The following is a 16,907-nucleotide window of genomic DNA, read 5'->3' on the forward strand; positions in this document are numbered from 1 at the left end:
GTTCAGCGCATTGGTTGTAAATCGAGGCTGCTTATCTATGTCAAAGTAGCAGATATTCCAGGCAACAGTGGGATGTTTCATTCTTAGGGATCTCATTTCAGACAGCAAAGTTCCTCATAGGTTATGATTTTAGAGAACAAAGTTTCTCAGAGAGTAAGAAAATAGTAGTCACTCAGAGAAGGGGGTTCTTATTATGACATTTTATAGCTAAAGGGTGTCCTTGGGATGCATACTGTTTCCTATTAATTTTATGGCTGACTTTATTAATGCCAGTTATTCCAGCCCGATAGAATCTTATTTTCTCAGTCCAAACTAATTTTAATTTCTTACTGTTTAGGGCCTGGCTGGTGGCTCTATGATGCCATCAGGAATCTAAATTCCTTTCACCTTTTTACTCCATCAGTCTTTTCATGAGCTTGTTGGTATATGATGATAAAATTATTTATCAACCTTCAGCATAATGTGAGCATCCTGCAAGAAGGGAGAAGTCAAGGGAGCACATCCCATGTATGCCATTCAAGAATTTTCCCTAGGCGTTTCCGTTGGGGCTCAGTGGGTTAAGAACCCTACTAGTATCCATGAGGATGTGGGTTCAATCCCTGGATTGCTTAGTGGGTTAAGGATCTGGTGTTGCCATCAGCTGTGGTGTAAGTCACAGATGAAGCTTGGGTCATGCATAACTGTGGCTATGGTATAGGCCAGCAGCTACAGCTCCGATTCGACCCCTGGCCTGGGGACTTCCACATGCTGTGGGTGTGGCCCTAAAAAGAAAAAAAAAAAAAAAAAAGAATTTTCCCTAAAAGACCCACTGAATGATTCAACTTAATATCTTGTTGGCCTGAACTGGGTGATGTAACATCCTTACTGAGAGTGTGTTATAAATACATTTTTAAAGTTTTCTATTGTTGCTCCTCAGTAAGACTGAAATTTTCTTAGTAAGGAAGTAGGAGAGAAAGGCTCTTAGGTAGGGAAATGGACAGCACTAAGCTATACTGCAACACTTTCCAAACTCCAATAACATGATGTTAAAGGAATAAGAAAAGTATAAACATACAGGGACAAAGAATATATGAGAAGAGGGAAGAGTAAATGTCAGTCGATGTTTTAAAGTTGTAAAGCAGATGGAAAAGTGTTAACTTGACTTACGTGAGCAGAAGAAGTGAAAATCTAAATGCCTGCCAAGGGGGATGGCATCAAGAACCAAATCAGTTTGCCCCATAGAATCTTGGAAAGTGAATTGGAGGTTCTGTGGGAGATGGAAGTGGGATGGGAGCTGTAAACAGAGGGACTGGTTAAAAGCCAGTATAAAGAGTAAATTTCCATCTAATAAGTTCTTTGATCTTGATTGATTCCTTTCAATTTGTTAGCATGCTTATTTTATTCTTGAGCTTCTTGAGTTCAATGCTTTATTTTAAATCTTATTGTAAGCAAGATTATATTATGTGTGACTACTGATATTTTTGTACTCATTCCTGCCATCTCATTTTGTTTTTATTTATTATTCATTCTTGTTTATTTTTTATTAAACTTTCTCTTTTTTTTTGCTTAACTACACTTTTTCTTTTTTTGTTCTTTCATAGTTCAGGAGTAGGTGCTTTGAGTCTGTTTTTGTAGTGGTTACTCAAACATTTTTGATGCACTTAATATTTTTATACTAAATGTATATTTAATCAGGCTCTACATCTTTTCCATAAACAAGTCAAGGACCCTAGCAGGCTCTTCTTCATTTCTTTCTCATCATTCCTTATTTCTCCCATGCACTGAGGACTTGATCTGGAGTTACAATTGTATGTATATTACACAATTACAATTTACTATATAACATAACTTCAGATTGTTTTATATATTTACATTGATATATGTGAATTTTTTCAAATAAGATGTATTTAGTGCAAATCATTTTTTATTTTTTGCTTTTTAGGGCTGCACTAGCGGCATATGGAGCTTCCCAGGCTAGGAGTCCAATCAGAGCTGTAGCTGCTGGCCTACAGGAGAGCCACAGCAATGCCAGATCCGAGCCGTGTCTGCAACCTACATCACAGCTCACAGCAACGCCAGATCCTTAACCCATTGCCAGGGATTGAACCTGCAACCTCATGGTCTCTAGTTGGATTTGCCTCCACTGCGCCCTGATGGGAACTCCGCAAATAATTTTTTGGAAGTTTTTGCTTACTTCTTCGATTTTTCCACTTTATTACTCTTGTTGGATCATATTCTCTACTAATTATTTTCAGAGATTACGCATGAGAGGTAAACTAAGTCCTATTGAATAAACCTCATTTTGGATTTTAGTTTGAGTGGGTGTCGAAGTTTAGATTCAAATTTATTTTCCAAATTATTTCCTTTTATATATTGGAAGCTGTTTTTGATGTCAGTGGAATTCTCAGTCCTTTACTTCCTCTTTCTGGAAGCTTTCAGGATTTTTACTTTGTCTTTAGTAATCTTACCATGATGTGCTTGAGATTTGGTAATGGACCTTTTCTATCATAGAGCTCAGGTCTTTCTTTAGTTTTGGGAAATGTTCTTCTATTATATATGTTGAGCAGTTTCTCTAATCCAACCTTCTTCATTCTATCTGAAACTTGTATCAGACATATTTTGGAATGTCTATGTTTATCTCCCATGTCTCTTAATAGTTCCCCCTTCTTTCTAGTTTTTAAACTTGAAAGAAATAATCATCGTTGCCTTTCACTGTCTAGTAAAGTTGGCATTATTTCATTTCCTTTTAATTTAACTGTAGGTAATCGTGATACAGACTCACTACAGACGATGGCATGCTAAAGTCACGGTAGAGAATTTGAGAAGACAGAAAATGTTCAGGTTGAAGTGGGAAGCACAGGAAGAACTAAGGAAGATAAAAGAAAAAGAAGAATGGATGAAACTGGATTATTACCGGAGGCATAATCCTCAAACAAAAGAAGATTTTGAACTTCTTTATAATGCACTGGAATGTAAGTTTGAAATAGGCTTTGCATTGAATATTAATTTTATAATTTTTCATTAGTAGGAAAAACAGGTTTACCAAAGACAAAAGGAAGATCTTATTATTTTAGGAAGAAGATGCCTTGGGAATCTGGACTAGAGAATTTAAAAAGATGAATAATGTCTTACATTTGGGACAAGAAATAAGGCTGGAATGAAATTGGAAATGCTTTTTTATTAACAATAGTTAAATAAAATATGAATAGTGCTTTGTAAATTATTCAGTTTTAATATATTATCTCATTTGATCCTCATCCCTGTGAGATAAAAAGAGAAATTGTTGTCCAGTCTGATTCTCTGACAGTCTGGGGAATTTGTGAACTCAGAGTTGACCTGTCTTGAATCCTTCAGTCCAGCATCCTGTCTGTGATTCTGCTCTTTCTACTAGATACCTTTTTATTCCCCTTTATTAATGATTGTTTATGCCTGTATCTATATTCTGTACACATTCGACTTTTACGTATTGTTTCTTCCACCAGAGGTTAGTCACTGACACACTTAAAAACTTTAGTTACTTAGAAGTTCCCTTTGGGCGCAGCAGGTTAAGGATTCAACATTGTCACTGCAACAGCTCCTGTCGCTGCTGTGGCATGGATTTGATCCCTGGCCCAAGAACGTCCACATGCCATGGGTGTGGCCAAAAAAAAGAAAAAAAAAAATTCAGGGAGTTCCCGTTGTGGTGCAGTGGTTAACGAATCTGACTAGGAACCATGAGGTTGCGGCTTTGATCCCTACCCTTGCTCAGTGGGTTAAGGATCCGGCGTTGCCGTGAGCTGTGGTGTAGGTTGCAGACGCGGCTCGGATCCCGTGTTGCTGTGGCTCTGGCGTAGGCCGGGGGCTGCAGCTCCGATTCAACCCCTAGCCTGGGAACCTCCATATGCTGTGGGAGCGGCCCAAAAAAATAGCAAAAAAAAAAGACAAAAAAAAAATTCAGTTACCAGAACAAGCCAATCACTCCCTGCTTTGGGCAGTAGATACATTGTTCTTCTTGAAGACTTTCCCATCTTCCAATCTCGGCCTAAATGTCACCTTTACTCAAAGCCTTTTGCGACTGACAGTAAAACCTGGATATCTGATTATCACCTCATGGTGCTCACTGCACCCAAACCTTTATGTTTATAACACTACAATTTGTAACAAAACATTTTTAACATTAATTTTTACACTGGATTGTAAACTCCAAAAGCAAATAATTTACTTTTTGGATGATGTCCCTTTTTCTGTGCTTTGCTCACATGTCCAACAAATACTGGTAGAATGAATGGGTTATTCACTCATTCATTGACATGAATGGAAACCCAAATGCAGGGAAACCCAAAGATGTAACAGTACATCTAGTTTCTGCTTTCCCAGAATACCTCTAAAGTGGAAGTAACTGGAACAGGAAGTTAGTTATTACCTTAGATTCTGGAAAGTGAAGTTGGGCTCTTGTGATGATATAGAAGAATTAAAAAAAAAATGAATAGGTATATTTTATGATTATACATGATTTTTACAGAAGAAAATGAAATTTCTTACATAAAACATCTCTTAGCTTTCTTGGAGCTCTAAAATTCTAAATTAGAACTCTAAGAATAATATTTTTAAAGTTCCATTTTATTGTAGTTAAAATTCTGGCTCACAAGCTCAATAATTTATATAGCTCTTCTGCTTAATAAGGCTTCATTTCATAGTCTTTACTCCAGTCTTTGGAACGGCTGCTCTCTTGTGGTTCATAGTGACAATTACATAGTTTGAATTAGAACTAAAAACATTTACCTTTTCCTCCAGATACCCTGTTCCTTAGTAATAAAAGCAAAGTGATATCAATTTAAGAAAATGAACTTAACTATATAAGGTAATATACTATATAAAAGAGAGGACTATCTCCAGGCTACAATGTTTGATTTTTATGTCTTTTTATTTCTCTTTTAGCAATATATTGAGGGTGACTTTTTTCATTGATCTGAAATGTCACTCTCAGTCTCAGCATAGGAACAAATCTTTCCTGACAGCATGGGTTAGGCTCTGAGCCTCTTCTCCTTACCCCATAGTTTCTAAACACACCACGATTTTTTTTTTTTTTTGTCTTTTTGCTATTTCCTGGGCCGCTCCCGCGGCATATGGAAGTTCCCAGGCTAGGGGTCTAATCGGAGCTGCAGCCCCCGGCCTACTCCAGAGCCACAGCAACTCGGGATCCGAGCCGCGTCTGCAACCTACACCACAGCTCACGGCAACGCCAGATCATTAACCCACTGAGCAAGGGCAGAGACCGAACCCGCAACCTCATGGTTCCTAGTCGGATTTGTTAACCACTGCGCCACGACGGGAACTCCCACACCACGATCTTAACTGTCCATGTCTCTACCTAGGGCACCTGATAGGACCTTGCTCATTGTGTATAGTAAATGTTTGTTGAATTGAGTCTTCTACCCTTTGTCTTGTTTTGACTTGTGATAACTGTGCTTTCTGATCCTTCTTTAATTATGACCTCTTGAAGGTACCTTGACTTCTAGCTTCTGGAGACTGCCTGGGCCAGTCTATTGACAGAGCTGGGCCGGGGCTTTCAGTTTGAATCTTTCTTGGTTCTTTCTACTCAGGCTTCCAGTCTGTGACAAGAATTTTAAAAAGCCGGTGCATATAAATGCCAGTGGTGAACAAGATATTGTATGTTCTGCTGTTTAAAAATTGCAAGTTTAAATCTCAGAAGTTTTTGAATGTGTATGGACTTTATCTACTAATACTATCCTCTCATTTTGTAGTTGAACTTCAGACCCTGGAAATTAGGTAGACTATCCAAGAATTTAAGCGAAGGATGTAAGATAAATGTATTCTTCCACATGAACCAATTTCTTTAATATCTTTTTCTTTAAAAATATTGGTGGTTGGAGTTCCCGTCGTGGCTCAGTGGTTAACGAATCCAACTAGGAACCATGAAGTTGTGGGTTCGATCCCTGGCCTTGCTCAGTGGGTTAAGGATCCGGCGTTGCCGTGAGCTGTGGTGTAGGTTGCACACGCAGCTCAGATCCCCCGTAGCTGTGGCTCTGGCGTAGGCTGGTGGCTACAGCTCCGATTCAACCCCTAGCCTGGGAACTTCCATATGCCGCGGGAGCGGCCCAGGAAATAGCAAAAAGACAAAAAAAAAATGTATTGGTGGTTATTGATGTCTTTTATGGGTTGAATTGTGTTCCCGTCAAATTCAAATGCTGAAGTTCTCACCTTCAGTACCTCAGAATGGGACTGTGTTTGGAGACAGGCCCTTTTAAGCAGTAATGGAGAACAAGTGAGGTCCTATGTGACCCTAATCCAGTGTGACTGGTGTCCTTACAAGTGGAGGAGGTTAGGACACAGACACACAGTGATCATGTGAAGATACTGGAGAAGAATGGCCATTGACAAGCTCAGGAGAGAGGTACTCAGGATCACCTTGATTTGAACTTCTAATTCTCAGAACTCTGAGGGAATAAATTTCTGTTATTTAAGGCACCCCATCTGTGGTACTTTGTTATGGAAGCCTTAGCAAATAAATGCAGGATTCCAATTTTTTGTTCACTTTTATTATCATTTCCGGGGAACATATATTTTATGAAACAGGGGAGAATCTCTCATTTTTCTCAGTATCTTCCATGTAATGTTCTGGAAACTGTCAAATCAGATATAAGATCAGTTTTGTGCAGCTACTCCTGGCTACTGTGTTTTTCTGTTCCTTATTAGTAGTTGGGTCATGATATTTTTCTGATGCTGTGTTGTATCTTTCACTGTAGATTTACAGGGAAGTTGTTCATTTTATTGGAATTAAGGCCCATTATTTTCATTTCTAATTAGCTTCATTGGGTTGTTTCCTTTTTAAAACTCATACTAATGATTTAGGCAAAATGTAAAATCCAAATATATATGGATAGAAATGTATTTGAATACACATATGTGTATCTCCAGATTCACCCAGGACAGAAGGATTAATCGAGCAGACCAGTATATTGCTTTTTGGGGTTGGCAGACGAGCTTAAATAATATCCTAGTGGCCTAAATTTACTACCGGTCCCAAAGGTTTCTAATGTAAAACTGGGAAGTAAAATAGGCTTACTAATATCATTCATTTTTTATTTGCTTTCTGGGAACATTCATATAATCCCATGAGGTAAATATTCTCAGTTATTATTTTCACAAGCAAGCAATTTTCCTCTTATTTGTACACTGCCTTTTGGTATATGGATATTGTCAAATTTTTAAAAAGTTTTTTGGTTGGTAAAAGTACTCTTAAATGATAAACTCATCAATCATGGATTTCCTGGACTTTCATAACATAATTTAGCTCTTAAATTTACAGCCCTTTTGCTGAACACCATTTAGCTTTTAAATTTACCAGTGCCCTTTTTGAATAAACCAAGCAGTACAGGGTCTGAGTATTATATTCCTAGTAAGGAACAGAATAGATTCTTAGAGAGAACATGCGTGACAAGTCCTTGACCTGATCAGGATGATTTCAAGTCGAAATTTGAGAGGAGGAAGAAAAAAATCTGATAAAACTATAAACCTAAATCTCGTGAAAGGCAGTGGTTGTAACAAAAGGGCCAGAAACAACCACTTATGGTTTCAGATATTTACCTTTCAATGCAGAGACTAACGTTAAAGTAAACCTGAAATTTTCATAGAGGAAGGGAAATATGGTCTCTAATTATATAAGTTATATACAAATGTAATGTATTCTGAAATATCTCTGCAACAGGATGAGAAAGGAATCATGCCTGGAATATAACAATGGGAGAGTACATTTTACTTGATTGAATCATATCTAATTGATGTTAAAAGAAGTAATCTTGTGTCAAGAAGAGGTTTACCCAAAGAAAGTCTAAACCTAATGGTGAAAAATGTAGGCTTTTGGGTAAAGATAAATTGAAGGAGAAGCAGAAATTCTGTCCTAGTGGAAGGATTTTATGGTCTTTCCAACTAGGGAGAGGCCAGGAGATACATTTGCTCCTTCAAGAGGGCATTATGTCTTTCTTACTTTTTTTTTTTTTGCTTTTGCTTTTTAGGGCCACACCTGTGGAATATGGAGGTTCCAAGGCTAGGGGTAGAATCGTAGCTGCAGCTGCCAGTCTGTGCCACAGCCACAGCAACGCCAGATATGAGCCACATCTGCCACCTACACCACAGCTCATAGCAACACCAGATCCTTAATCCACTGAACAAGGCCAAGGATAGAACCTGCATCCTTAGAGATACTAGTTGGGTTCATAACCCGCTGAGCCACAATGGGAACTCCCATCTTTCTCACTTTTGTATGTACCTTCAAATCTATAGGGTGGCTTTTGGATAATTGCTCAAAAATTGAAGTTGGTGTTTTGAATGGCAAAGAAGTGATAGAGTTTTGGCAAGTATAATAATCAAATCAGGGAATTGGGTTTTTTGAAGTTCAGAGAAAAAATAGGTTTGATTCTATGGCCAGAGTGCAATTCATGAGACTCTGAAACCTCATCATTCTGACAATAAAATAATAAATCATATCTATGTAAAAGGAAAGAGTTACACGGCTAATGAAGTAATTACGGCTCTCCCTTCAGTAGTCAACCAAGTAATAAGTGTACATTGAAAGGATTAAAGTGACTTTATTGACTCTTTGTTCAGAATAAAGATCAGTAGATCACTGTTTCTGCTTTTGCTTTGCCCCCACGTTCTGTGAAGAACAGAGAACAAATATGGCTTAAACGAGTTTAGGTTCTTAGTCCAAATGTATATCCCAGGGGAACAAAGCCACACTGTCATCTTTCAGTAATCATGGAGAATGGGAGGAGTGCCCAGAAATGACCTTTTGGAGAAGGCTTGTGATTAACTGTCACAGGTATTACAGTGTTTTATAACTCTGCCCCATTCCCTGCCCCCATCACACAGTTCACAGGTTCCTGGTTTGAAGTTGAGGTTTACTTATGTAAAATTCCCCTAAATTTACCTTACTGCCATTTTTGTTCCATCCCATGCATTTTGATATGTAGTGCTTTTTTCTTTAATAGTTGACAGGCCACAACTTTTATTTCTTAACGTGATTAGAATGTTACTTTTGATAGTATTTCTTACGTTTCCAAGCAGTGCGAATATTTATTTTTTTAAATTTTGTTGTTAATTGTAGTTTAATTGTACCATGTCAACAAATGTGGTTTTGGCATTTCTGATTTGGGGGATTTATATTTTCTTCCATTCCTATTCCTAGAATTTATATACATTTATATAAATGTGTCATAGAGCTTTGAAAATAACATGTATAGTCAACCTCTGGTGTTCAAAGCTTAATGTGTATTAATTAATTAATTAATTAGGTTTGTGTAAATTTGACATCTGTGAAAGTGGAGAGGGAAGGAAAGACAATGAGGGATGGAGAGCCTCAGAGATCTTTGAGGAAGCCTGAGTCAGCTCTGATACAATGACTGACCACAGGGGAGAAACTGTGGGGCAGACCTGGTCAGGTCCTGATTCTTCCCGTGGTCCTCAGTCTTGGTCAGGGAGTCTGGTGGGGAGGGTGTGGCCTCTGCTCCAAAGTGGCAGCGGATCCGAAGGGCTGGGGCTGGTGCTGTCCACCACGTGTCCTGGCAACAGGTTCTCTCCTGGAGGGAGATCTGAGCCGTAGGTGTTCGTGGCTGCCACAAATCCAAGACATTTTTTTTTTTTCCAATACTAGGAAGTGTGCATGCTTTCTTAGGTATAATTTGGCATTATCTCTACTGCTGTCCTATGGCTTCTGTTTGTTTGGCTCTGCTTTTATTGCTTTAAGTCTCTCAGCTTCCATTTCATCCTGTTTTTTTCATGGATCAGGTGTACAATGTGAATGATTCTATTCATGTATAATTTTATTTAAGTTGATATAAAAATAAAATACTGCTTGTCAAGATGTGATAGTGAAAAATGCTCTGTAAAGATGTGGGGTTTTAAAAACTCAAGAGTCTTTCATGTTATTCCTTTAGTCTGGCGGCAAGAAGAACTCGCACGCATTAACCAGTCTTTCACTGGAGCTGAAAGGAAAGCTGCTTTGTGTGAACTTCTGGAAAAAGAAACCCAGATAATTGCTTCCATTGGGAGACATAGATACATTGCTTATACGGCAAACCGGGAAGCATCAATAGAAGCTTTTTTGGATAAGGTTAGTGAAGGAACAATTATTTAAATGTGAATGCATCCTGAGCTTAAAAATGTAGAATGGTGAACTAAAGAAGAGACTTACACTGTAAGAATTTGCATGAATTTCGTTTAGTATTTTGGTGACATATTTGTTTAAATTTTGTATTTATTTTTCTTTTTTCTTATACAGCTTTAGATTTTCACTGCAGCCTAGAATAATAATTAAGAACTAACATAAAATTAACATGCTCTTAACAAAAGAGATTTGGCCATGAAGTAAAAGACGGAGACACCTTCCTTGTGATTCTGTTCTCTTAGGCTTAGGCTGGCTATAGAAATCAGATGAATGGCACACCCTGATAGAATATAGAGTATTGAAGTCCCCAAATGTCTGGATCCGGGGTGCCCCCTGGTAAGCAACCTGGGGAAAATTGCTGTAGGCTAGTGTTTCTGCCTTTGCTCACTGGGTCCTTAACTGACTGGAAATTTCTGACCAGAGGAATATATGGAATAAATGAAAACATACAATTAAGGGAAAAACTATAGTAATTACCTTTTCGTGGTGAAACTGCCTGTTTGATATTGAATAGCCTGTTTCCATAGTGACCAATTTCCTTTTATAAACTAGATCTTTCCAAATATTAAAAGCCAATCCAATCCCAAGAAGAAAAGAGATGGAGTTCTTCAAGATACTCACCTGTAGTGATTCTGGTTGGATGATTTCTGTGATTTGAGAACATTCATTCTTAAAAACTATGTATTTTTTGATACTAGAAATGCCCGCCTGTCATCTTACTTACACACTCTCCTGTTTGATCTCAGTTCTTCTTGGGGCTTTAACTACTTTTTGCATCCTGGAACTCCCTGCAGTTCTAGGCCAGACCTCTGTTAGGAGATTCCAGATCACGTACTGAATTGCCTGCCATCATTGCTCTTTGAATTTCCTGAGAGTACCGTCAAGTCGACAGGTCCACCCCTAAGTTATATCATCATACCATTTCTTGGTTCCTCCCCTCCAAACTGATCCTATTCTGTTGCTCTCACGTAATTAATCTCTATGAATGTTTCATCATCTACTCAGGTGCTTCAGGCAGAAACCTGGGCATTATCCTTTTTTTCTTCTTTTTTGGCTGCCCTGCAGCATATAGAGTTCCCATGGCAGGGATCAGATGTGAGCCACAGTTGTGACCCATGCCACAGCTGGGGCAGTGATGGATCCTTCACCCACTGTGCTGTGCCAGGGATTGAACTTGTGTCCCAGTGCTCTAAAGACGCTGCTGACCCCATTGCTCTGCAGCGGGAACTCTGTGGACCTTATTCTTGATGTTCTCTCAGCCACCAGCCTGTCTGTTCTGTTACTATAATAATCTCTTCAACCCTTTACTTCTTCCTTTCCAAACCCACTACCAGTGTCTGCAGGGAAGTGGCTCTGCCTTGGTAGCATGATGACCTTGCATGTATCCCAACAGACCATGTAGGCAGAGATTTGAAGCGTGGCTAACCTGTGTCCTGGTGGAAAGCCTTTTGATCTTGCTGGGCCTTGAGAGGACCAGAAGCTCTGAGGAGATGTCATGGAGCAGCTCTCCTTCACTTCCCCGTCTGCCGTCACGAGACAGGTCTTGCCTTGTGTATGTCAGCCTGACATTGATTTAGTTGAATCTGAATTTTCTTCCCATCTGGATTGCTTTATGTCCCCAAATTAATGGGTTTGTACTCCCAGCCTCCTCCATCATCCATATTGCTGCCATCGTGACCTCAGCAAACACAACTGTGCCCCTGCCGCTCCTTGTTGGCCTCTGGGAACAAGGACCCTCCCCCCCCTCCCCCCACTATCATCTCTGCTCACACTCCACTTCAGCTACGCCCAGTTGCTTACATGTTCTCAGAAAGACCAGGTGCTCTCAATGGTTCTGCATCTGGCGCAGCCTCTGCACGGAACATCCTTTCCTTTCTTCTTTAGTAGCTGGCCGCGCACCCATTGAAACAAGCTTGGATGCATGTCCCTTCTTCCAGAAAGGATCACTGATCCTCCTCCTTTGGCCTGTACTATATGTCTTCATAAGACTCTCTTTTCTTCTGTCTTAGTACTCAGTGGTCAGTTTTTATTATATCTATTCATGGGTCTGAATCCTTCCTAGATTCTGAGCTTCTTAAAGTGAGAGATGTGTTTTGTTTCCATATCCTTGTGTCCTAACACAGTGCTTATCACAGAGCATCATTAAGTGCTTGTGGGAGTTCCCATTGTGGTTCAGCGGTGACAAACCTGACTAATATCCATGTGGACATGGATTCTATCACTGGCCTTGCTCAGTGGGCTAAGGATCTGGTGTTGCTGTGAGCTGTGGTGTAGGTTGCAGATGCGGCTTGGATCTGGGCATTGTTGTCCAGCAGCTACAGCTCCAATTTGACCCCTAACCTGGGAACTTCCATATGCCACAGGTGTGGGCCTAAAAAGACAAATAATAAAAAATTTTAAAAAATAAGTGCTTGTGGAGGAAGTTAGGGAGGAAAAAATAAGGGACAGAAATAACGGTTGTGTAATTTTGTATTTTAGCTACTGAAAGAAAATATGCCATGGAGATACTATCATTTCAAATTTTGAATATCTTCATTCCAGGAAAGATGACTTCTACTGTATGGAAGCCATAATATTCAGACTTCTCCAGAGTCGTATTTTGAACTAAATTTATTCCTTTAGTAAGTTGCTTTATGTTGACTCCAGCTTCATCACTGGCCACTGTGTTCCTTATGTGTCTGAGTGTTAACTTCTCCAAAGAGGATAGCATGGACCCAGGGCACAAGAGCATTTGAACGAGCTAGAGGCCTCTGAGGTGCCAGTGAACCTTCTTATAAGGCTGGACCTTCTACAGGATTTCCTGCTGTGCTTTATCTGCTGCTTTGTTCCCTACAAGCTACTTGGAATTCCTGTTGTAAATACTTATACGATGTCTTCTCTTCAGTATGCCTTCACACCCTCCTCCCCACCGCTTACCCCTGGCCTCAGGTCTAGCATCATCTCTAAACACTTTTTTTTTGTCTTTTTTTGCTATTTCTTGGGCTGCTGCTGCGGCACATGGAGGTTCCCAGGCTAGGGGTCTAATCGGAGCTGTAGCTGCCAGCCTGTGCCAGAGCCACAGCAACGCGGGATCCGAGCCGCGTCTGCAACCTACACCACAGCTCACGGCAACGCCGGATCCTTAACCCACTGAGCAAGGGCAGGGACCGAACCTGCAACCTCATGGTTCCTAGTCGGATTCATTAACCACTGCGCCACGACGGGAACTCCTCTAAACACTTTTTGAATTACAGAAAGTCCAAAGGTAGACCACGTCCCCACATGTAGAAGTGACTCTGGAGCCCGTTGAGGACCATTACTCCCTGTCCTCGAGCAGAGTGAGCACTCTAAGTTCTTTAACTTTCACTTTAAAAAAAGAGGTGATGGAGCAGTTTTGTTCACAAGAATTCCTATGAGGAAGGAAGATCTGGTTTTTGCTTTGTTTCTTTTTTTTGTAAATACTCTGATAACTTTTGTGGTAGAATCTTAGACCCTGAAGGATCTTGAGTGTGGAAAGAATTGCTGTGTGCCAGGTTATTAGAGGCTTTTGAGTGTTGCTGGGAGAGAATAAGTAGAGTGAAGAGACAGTCGGAAGGCAATGAGGCACAACGTGCCGTCTTGTGAATTCTCTAATTGTATTACTAAATAAATGAAATAGTAAATGCAAGGTGATTTTTTTTTTTTTTTGTAAGAGGAGAGGGAACTTTGAAGTGACTGGGCCTTGACATCCGGACTGATGATGATGCGGGGCGACACACAAAGATGCAAGACCGTGAGGCCCAAAGGAAGGATGGAAAAGTTAGCCGTGAGAACTTGAGGAACTCAAGGGAAAGGCTCTTGTGGGTCATAGGCTTTAGAACTGGGGTTCTGAACCCATAGTCACCCCACCTGATAAGCCAGTTAATCTCACCAATCCCCAAGCTAAGACTTAGAGGAAATGGACCTTTTAGCTGACACTAGGGAATTTTTCCTTAGTTTTGACTGAAGTCTTGTATAGGGCAGGACAGACATAAATACAGAGTGGAACAAATACATTTGAGCTCAATTCCCAGTCCATTAAGTAGCCTAACTAGTCCAGTCTTTGAAAATATTGGCTAACAGTGACTTTTGGTCTTCCTTTAACGTGTTATAGTGAATTGTGAGCTCTGTTCTTCGAACACAAAATCATTGTAGTTTATTTCTGTATATGATGCCATGCTAGAAATCATAGGAAACAATTAAGATAGATTTTTATAATTAGTCTTTTGTTGTAAATACTTACCCAAGTTCTGTTCCTTTTTAGGCCTGTCTTCCTCCTTTCACCCCCGCCCCCACCCGTGCCTACCATTTCTCTAGTAAATAATCAGGAGTCAGTGTTGATTTCATAAAACTCAAACTTATTCTACAGTTTTTTTGAATGCCGAGAAAAAATAGCTTATAATTAATACCTGAGGCTAGATAAGGTCAGTGTTTTTTCTAAATGTTAACTCTAACAACCAGAGCAGATTTTAAGATCCACATTTAGCACCATAACATGTAGATATATAAAGAGAGTATTTACTTTCCTATAATTTGGAAATAACTTTGGAAAAAAAAATTTTATGGTTTGGTTTTAGTTTAACTTCAGCGTGTCTAAGTATTACATGGTGTATTGAACCAATATCTTATTCTTCACCTTTTTATACTGAACATAAAGGATTTTTCTGAGTAATGAAATGATACTATTTTAAATTAGTCCAATCAAGACAGTTATTATGAATTCTATACTGAGCCTTCATTTTCCATAGAAGGCTTAATCTAAAGATTTTTGAAGTATTAATTAAATAATTTATAATTTTAATACATCAAACATTGATATCCCCAGGCCATCAAATGTTAAAAAAACTTGTAAGTTGACAGAAGTGAAAAAATTCAAGTCAAGAAATTTGAATGAAAAATCATCAGCTAGTTTCTAAACTGTGTAAAGAGACAATTTGAATTTCTGCAAGGGATTTTCTCTAGAGTTAAGGCCATTTATTTCTTTGATTCACAAACCACTTCTCACAATCACAAGCTAAAAAACTGCAATCTAGTTTAGCTGTGTCATTTAATTTTTTTTTTTTTTCTCCTTACTCAGGTGGCCAGCAACTAATGGGATAGGAGGATGCAGCCAGCCCTTGCCTCTCTCTGAGCCCCACAGTACACAGGGGTATCCTCTGTGGATGAACAAAACCCCTTTGCTGTGTAAAAGAAAAGCTGATCACTGCCCAATAGCTTTGGGGGGGCGGGGTCAGTGTTATTCTTAATGTGTGCCCTGAGGGACTAGAGTGTTAATTTAGGAGAAAGGAAAGAACTCCTCCCACAGTGCAGCCATTTCTTCTCTTCTGCGGAAGCTTGCTGCTCTTAAGGTTTTTGTTATCTCTCCACCTTCCCTTCCTTGAAATGTGTCTTCCTGCTGTTCTTCTGTTTCTCTCCTCTAGAGTCTGTGCTGTCTCATTTGCTGGCAGCTAAATGGAATTTATTATCCTCCTATTTTCTGAGGCAATTTAAGAACATGATTGTTGTACATCTCCTATTACAGCCAACGCATTCAGAGAAAAAGAAATAAGCAAAGCTGACATTTCCCTGCATCAGAGTAAAAAAAAAAAAAAAAAAGAAAAGAAAAGCAAAAACGACTTAAGGCCTGAAATCAAAGAAGCTTAGACCTGAAGACCCAGTTATCAGTGTTGGCAGAAATAAATCCACGTATAAAAACAGATTTGCCAAACAGCTTTTTTATATCTTTTCCGTGCTTACACTAGGGAACTCAAACTTTGAATCTAGGAATCTTTGATTGTATCACTCAGTTCCCTTTAATCTGGCTAATTCCTAGTTATTCTTCAGTTTTTTTATGAGATACTATTTTCTTTTCAACAGTTAAGTGCTTCATAGCAGTCTGTAGTTACCTGTTTACTTGCATCATCCAGCATAATCAACATTTATTTTAATTAATTTTTAAATCTTTCCATTCTCTTAGATTTAAGAGTTCTTGAAATCAGAATTTATCTACTTGCCACCTAGTACAGTGACCAATATATAGTAAACACAGTAAATATTTATTGAATGAATGAATGAATGAATACTGTAGGCCCTGTGAGATATATGGAACTACACGAGAGGATCTTATAATCTTTTGGGAGAAATAGAGTTAACAAATATAAAAAATTATAGAACAATTTGGATCCAAATTGCATTGTCCTGAGTGATTGAAATAGAGATGTTGATACTTCATGTGCATGTACGTATGTTTGTTTTTACAAATATAATAGCACTTCAGAGCTAGTGGTTTCAGTGGTTTCAAGCCATAGTAGTTAGGAATCTTTATAGAAAAGTTAGGATTTAAGTTAAAAATTGAATGGTAGAAAGGGTTTGGATATTGAATATATTTGGAAAAAATCCAAGGTATTACTAGGTCATAGTGCTTTAGATGGGGCTAGAAACTTGAAGGGAAGGTAGAGTTGAATCAGTACAATAGCTGAAAAAAATTCAATAAAGTAGATGAACTAAGTATTTCATTAAAAGGTTATTTTACTTGGATTATTACAAATGAAATAACTTACGAGCCTGCAGAACCAAAGGTATTGTCCACATTACTGGAAGAAAGGAAATTACATTTAATAGAACTACCCTGAGGAAAACTGTGTGCAATGATTAAGACTTTAGAACATTGCAGTATGAAACAGCCCAAGATTACTTATTCCTTCAAACTTTTTTAAAAAGAGCTTTGTGGCAAACATTAGAGTTCAGTAACACTCTAAGGCCTACCCCAAATAAAACTGTATCCAGT

At 38.9% G+C, this 16,907-nt stretch overlaps 1 protein-coding gene across 1 annotated transcript in view; it reads left to right on the forward strand.

Moving 5' to 3' along the window:
• IQUB (IQ motif and ubiquitin domain containing) overlaps window positions 1-16,907 on the forward strand; it is a 57,199-nt gene that overhangs the window by 16,978 nt on the left and 23,314 nt on the right. Inside the window, exons 7-8 of the mRNA XM_047763770.1 lie at window positions 2,741-2,951; window positions 9,915-10,090. Coding sequence (XP_047619726.1) covers window positions 2,741-2,951; window positions 9,915-10,090 — 387 coding nt within the window. The remainder of the gene's footprint in view (window positions 1-2,740; window positions 2,952-9,914; window positions 10,091-16,907) is intronic.

The sequence above is a fragment of the Phacochoerus africanus genome, chromosome 16 (assembly GCF_016906955.1).
Source record: "Phacochoerus africanus isolate WHEZ1 chromosome 16, ROS_Pafr_v1, whole genome shotgun sequence".
In the NCBI taxonomy this organism is placed as follows: domain Eukaryota; kingdom Metazoa; phylum Chordata; class Mammalia; order Artiodactyla; family Suidae; genus Phacochoerus; species Phacochoerus africanus.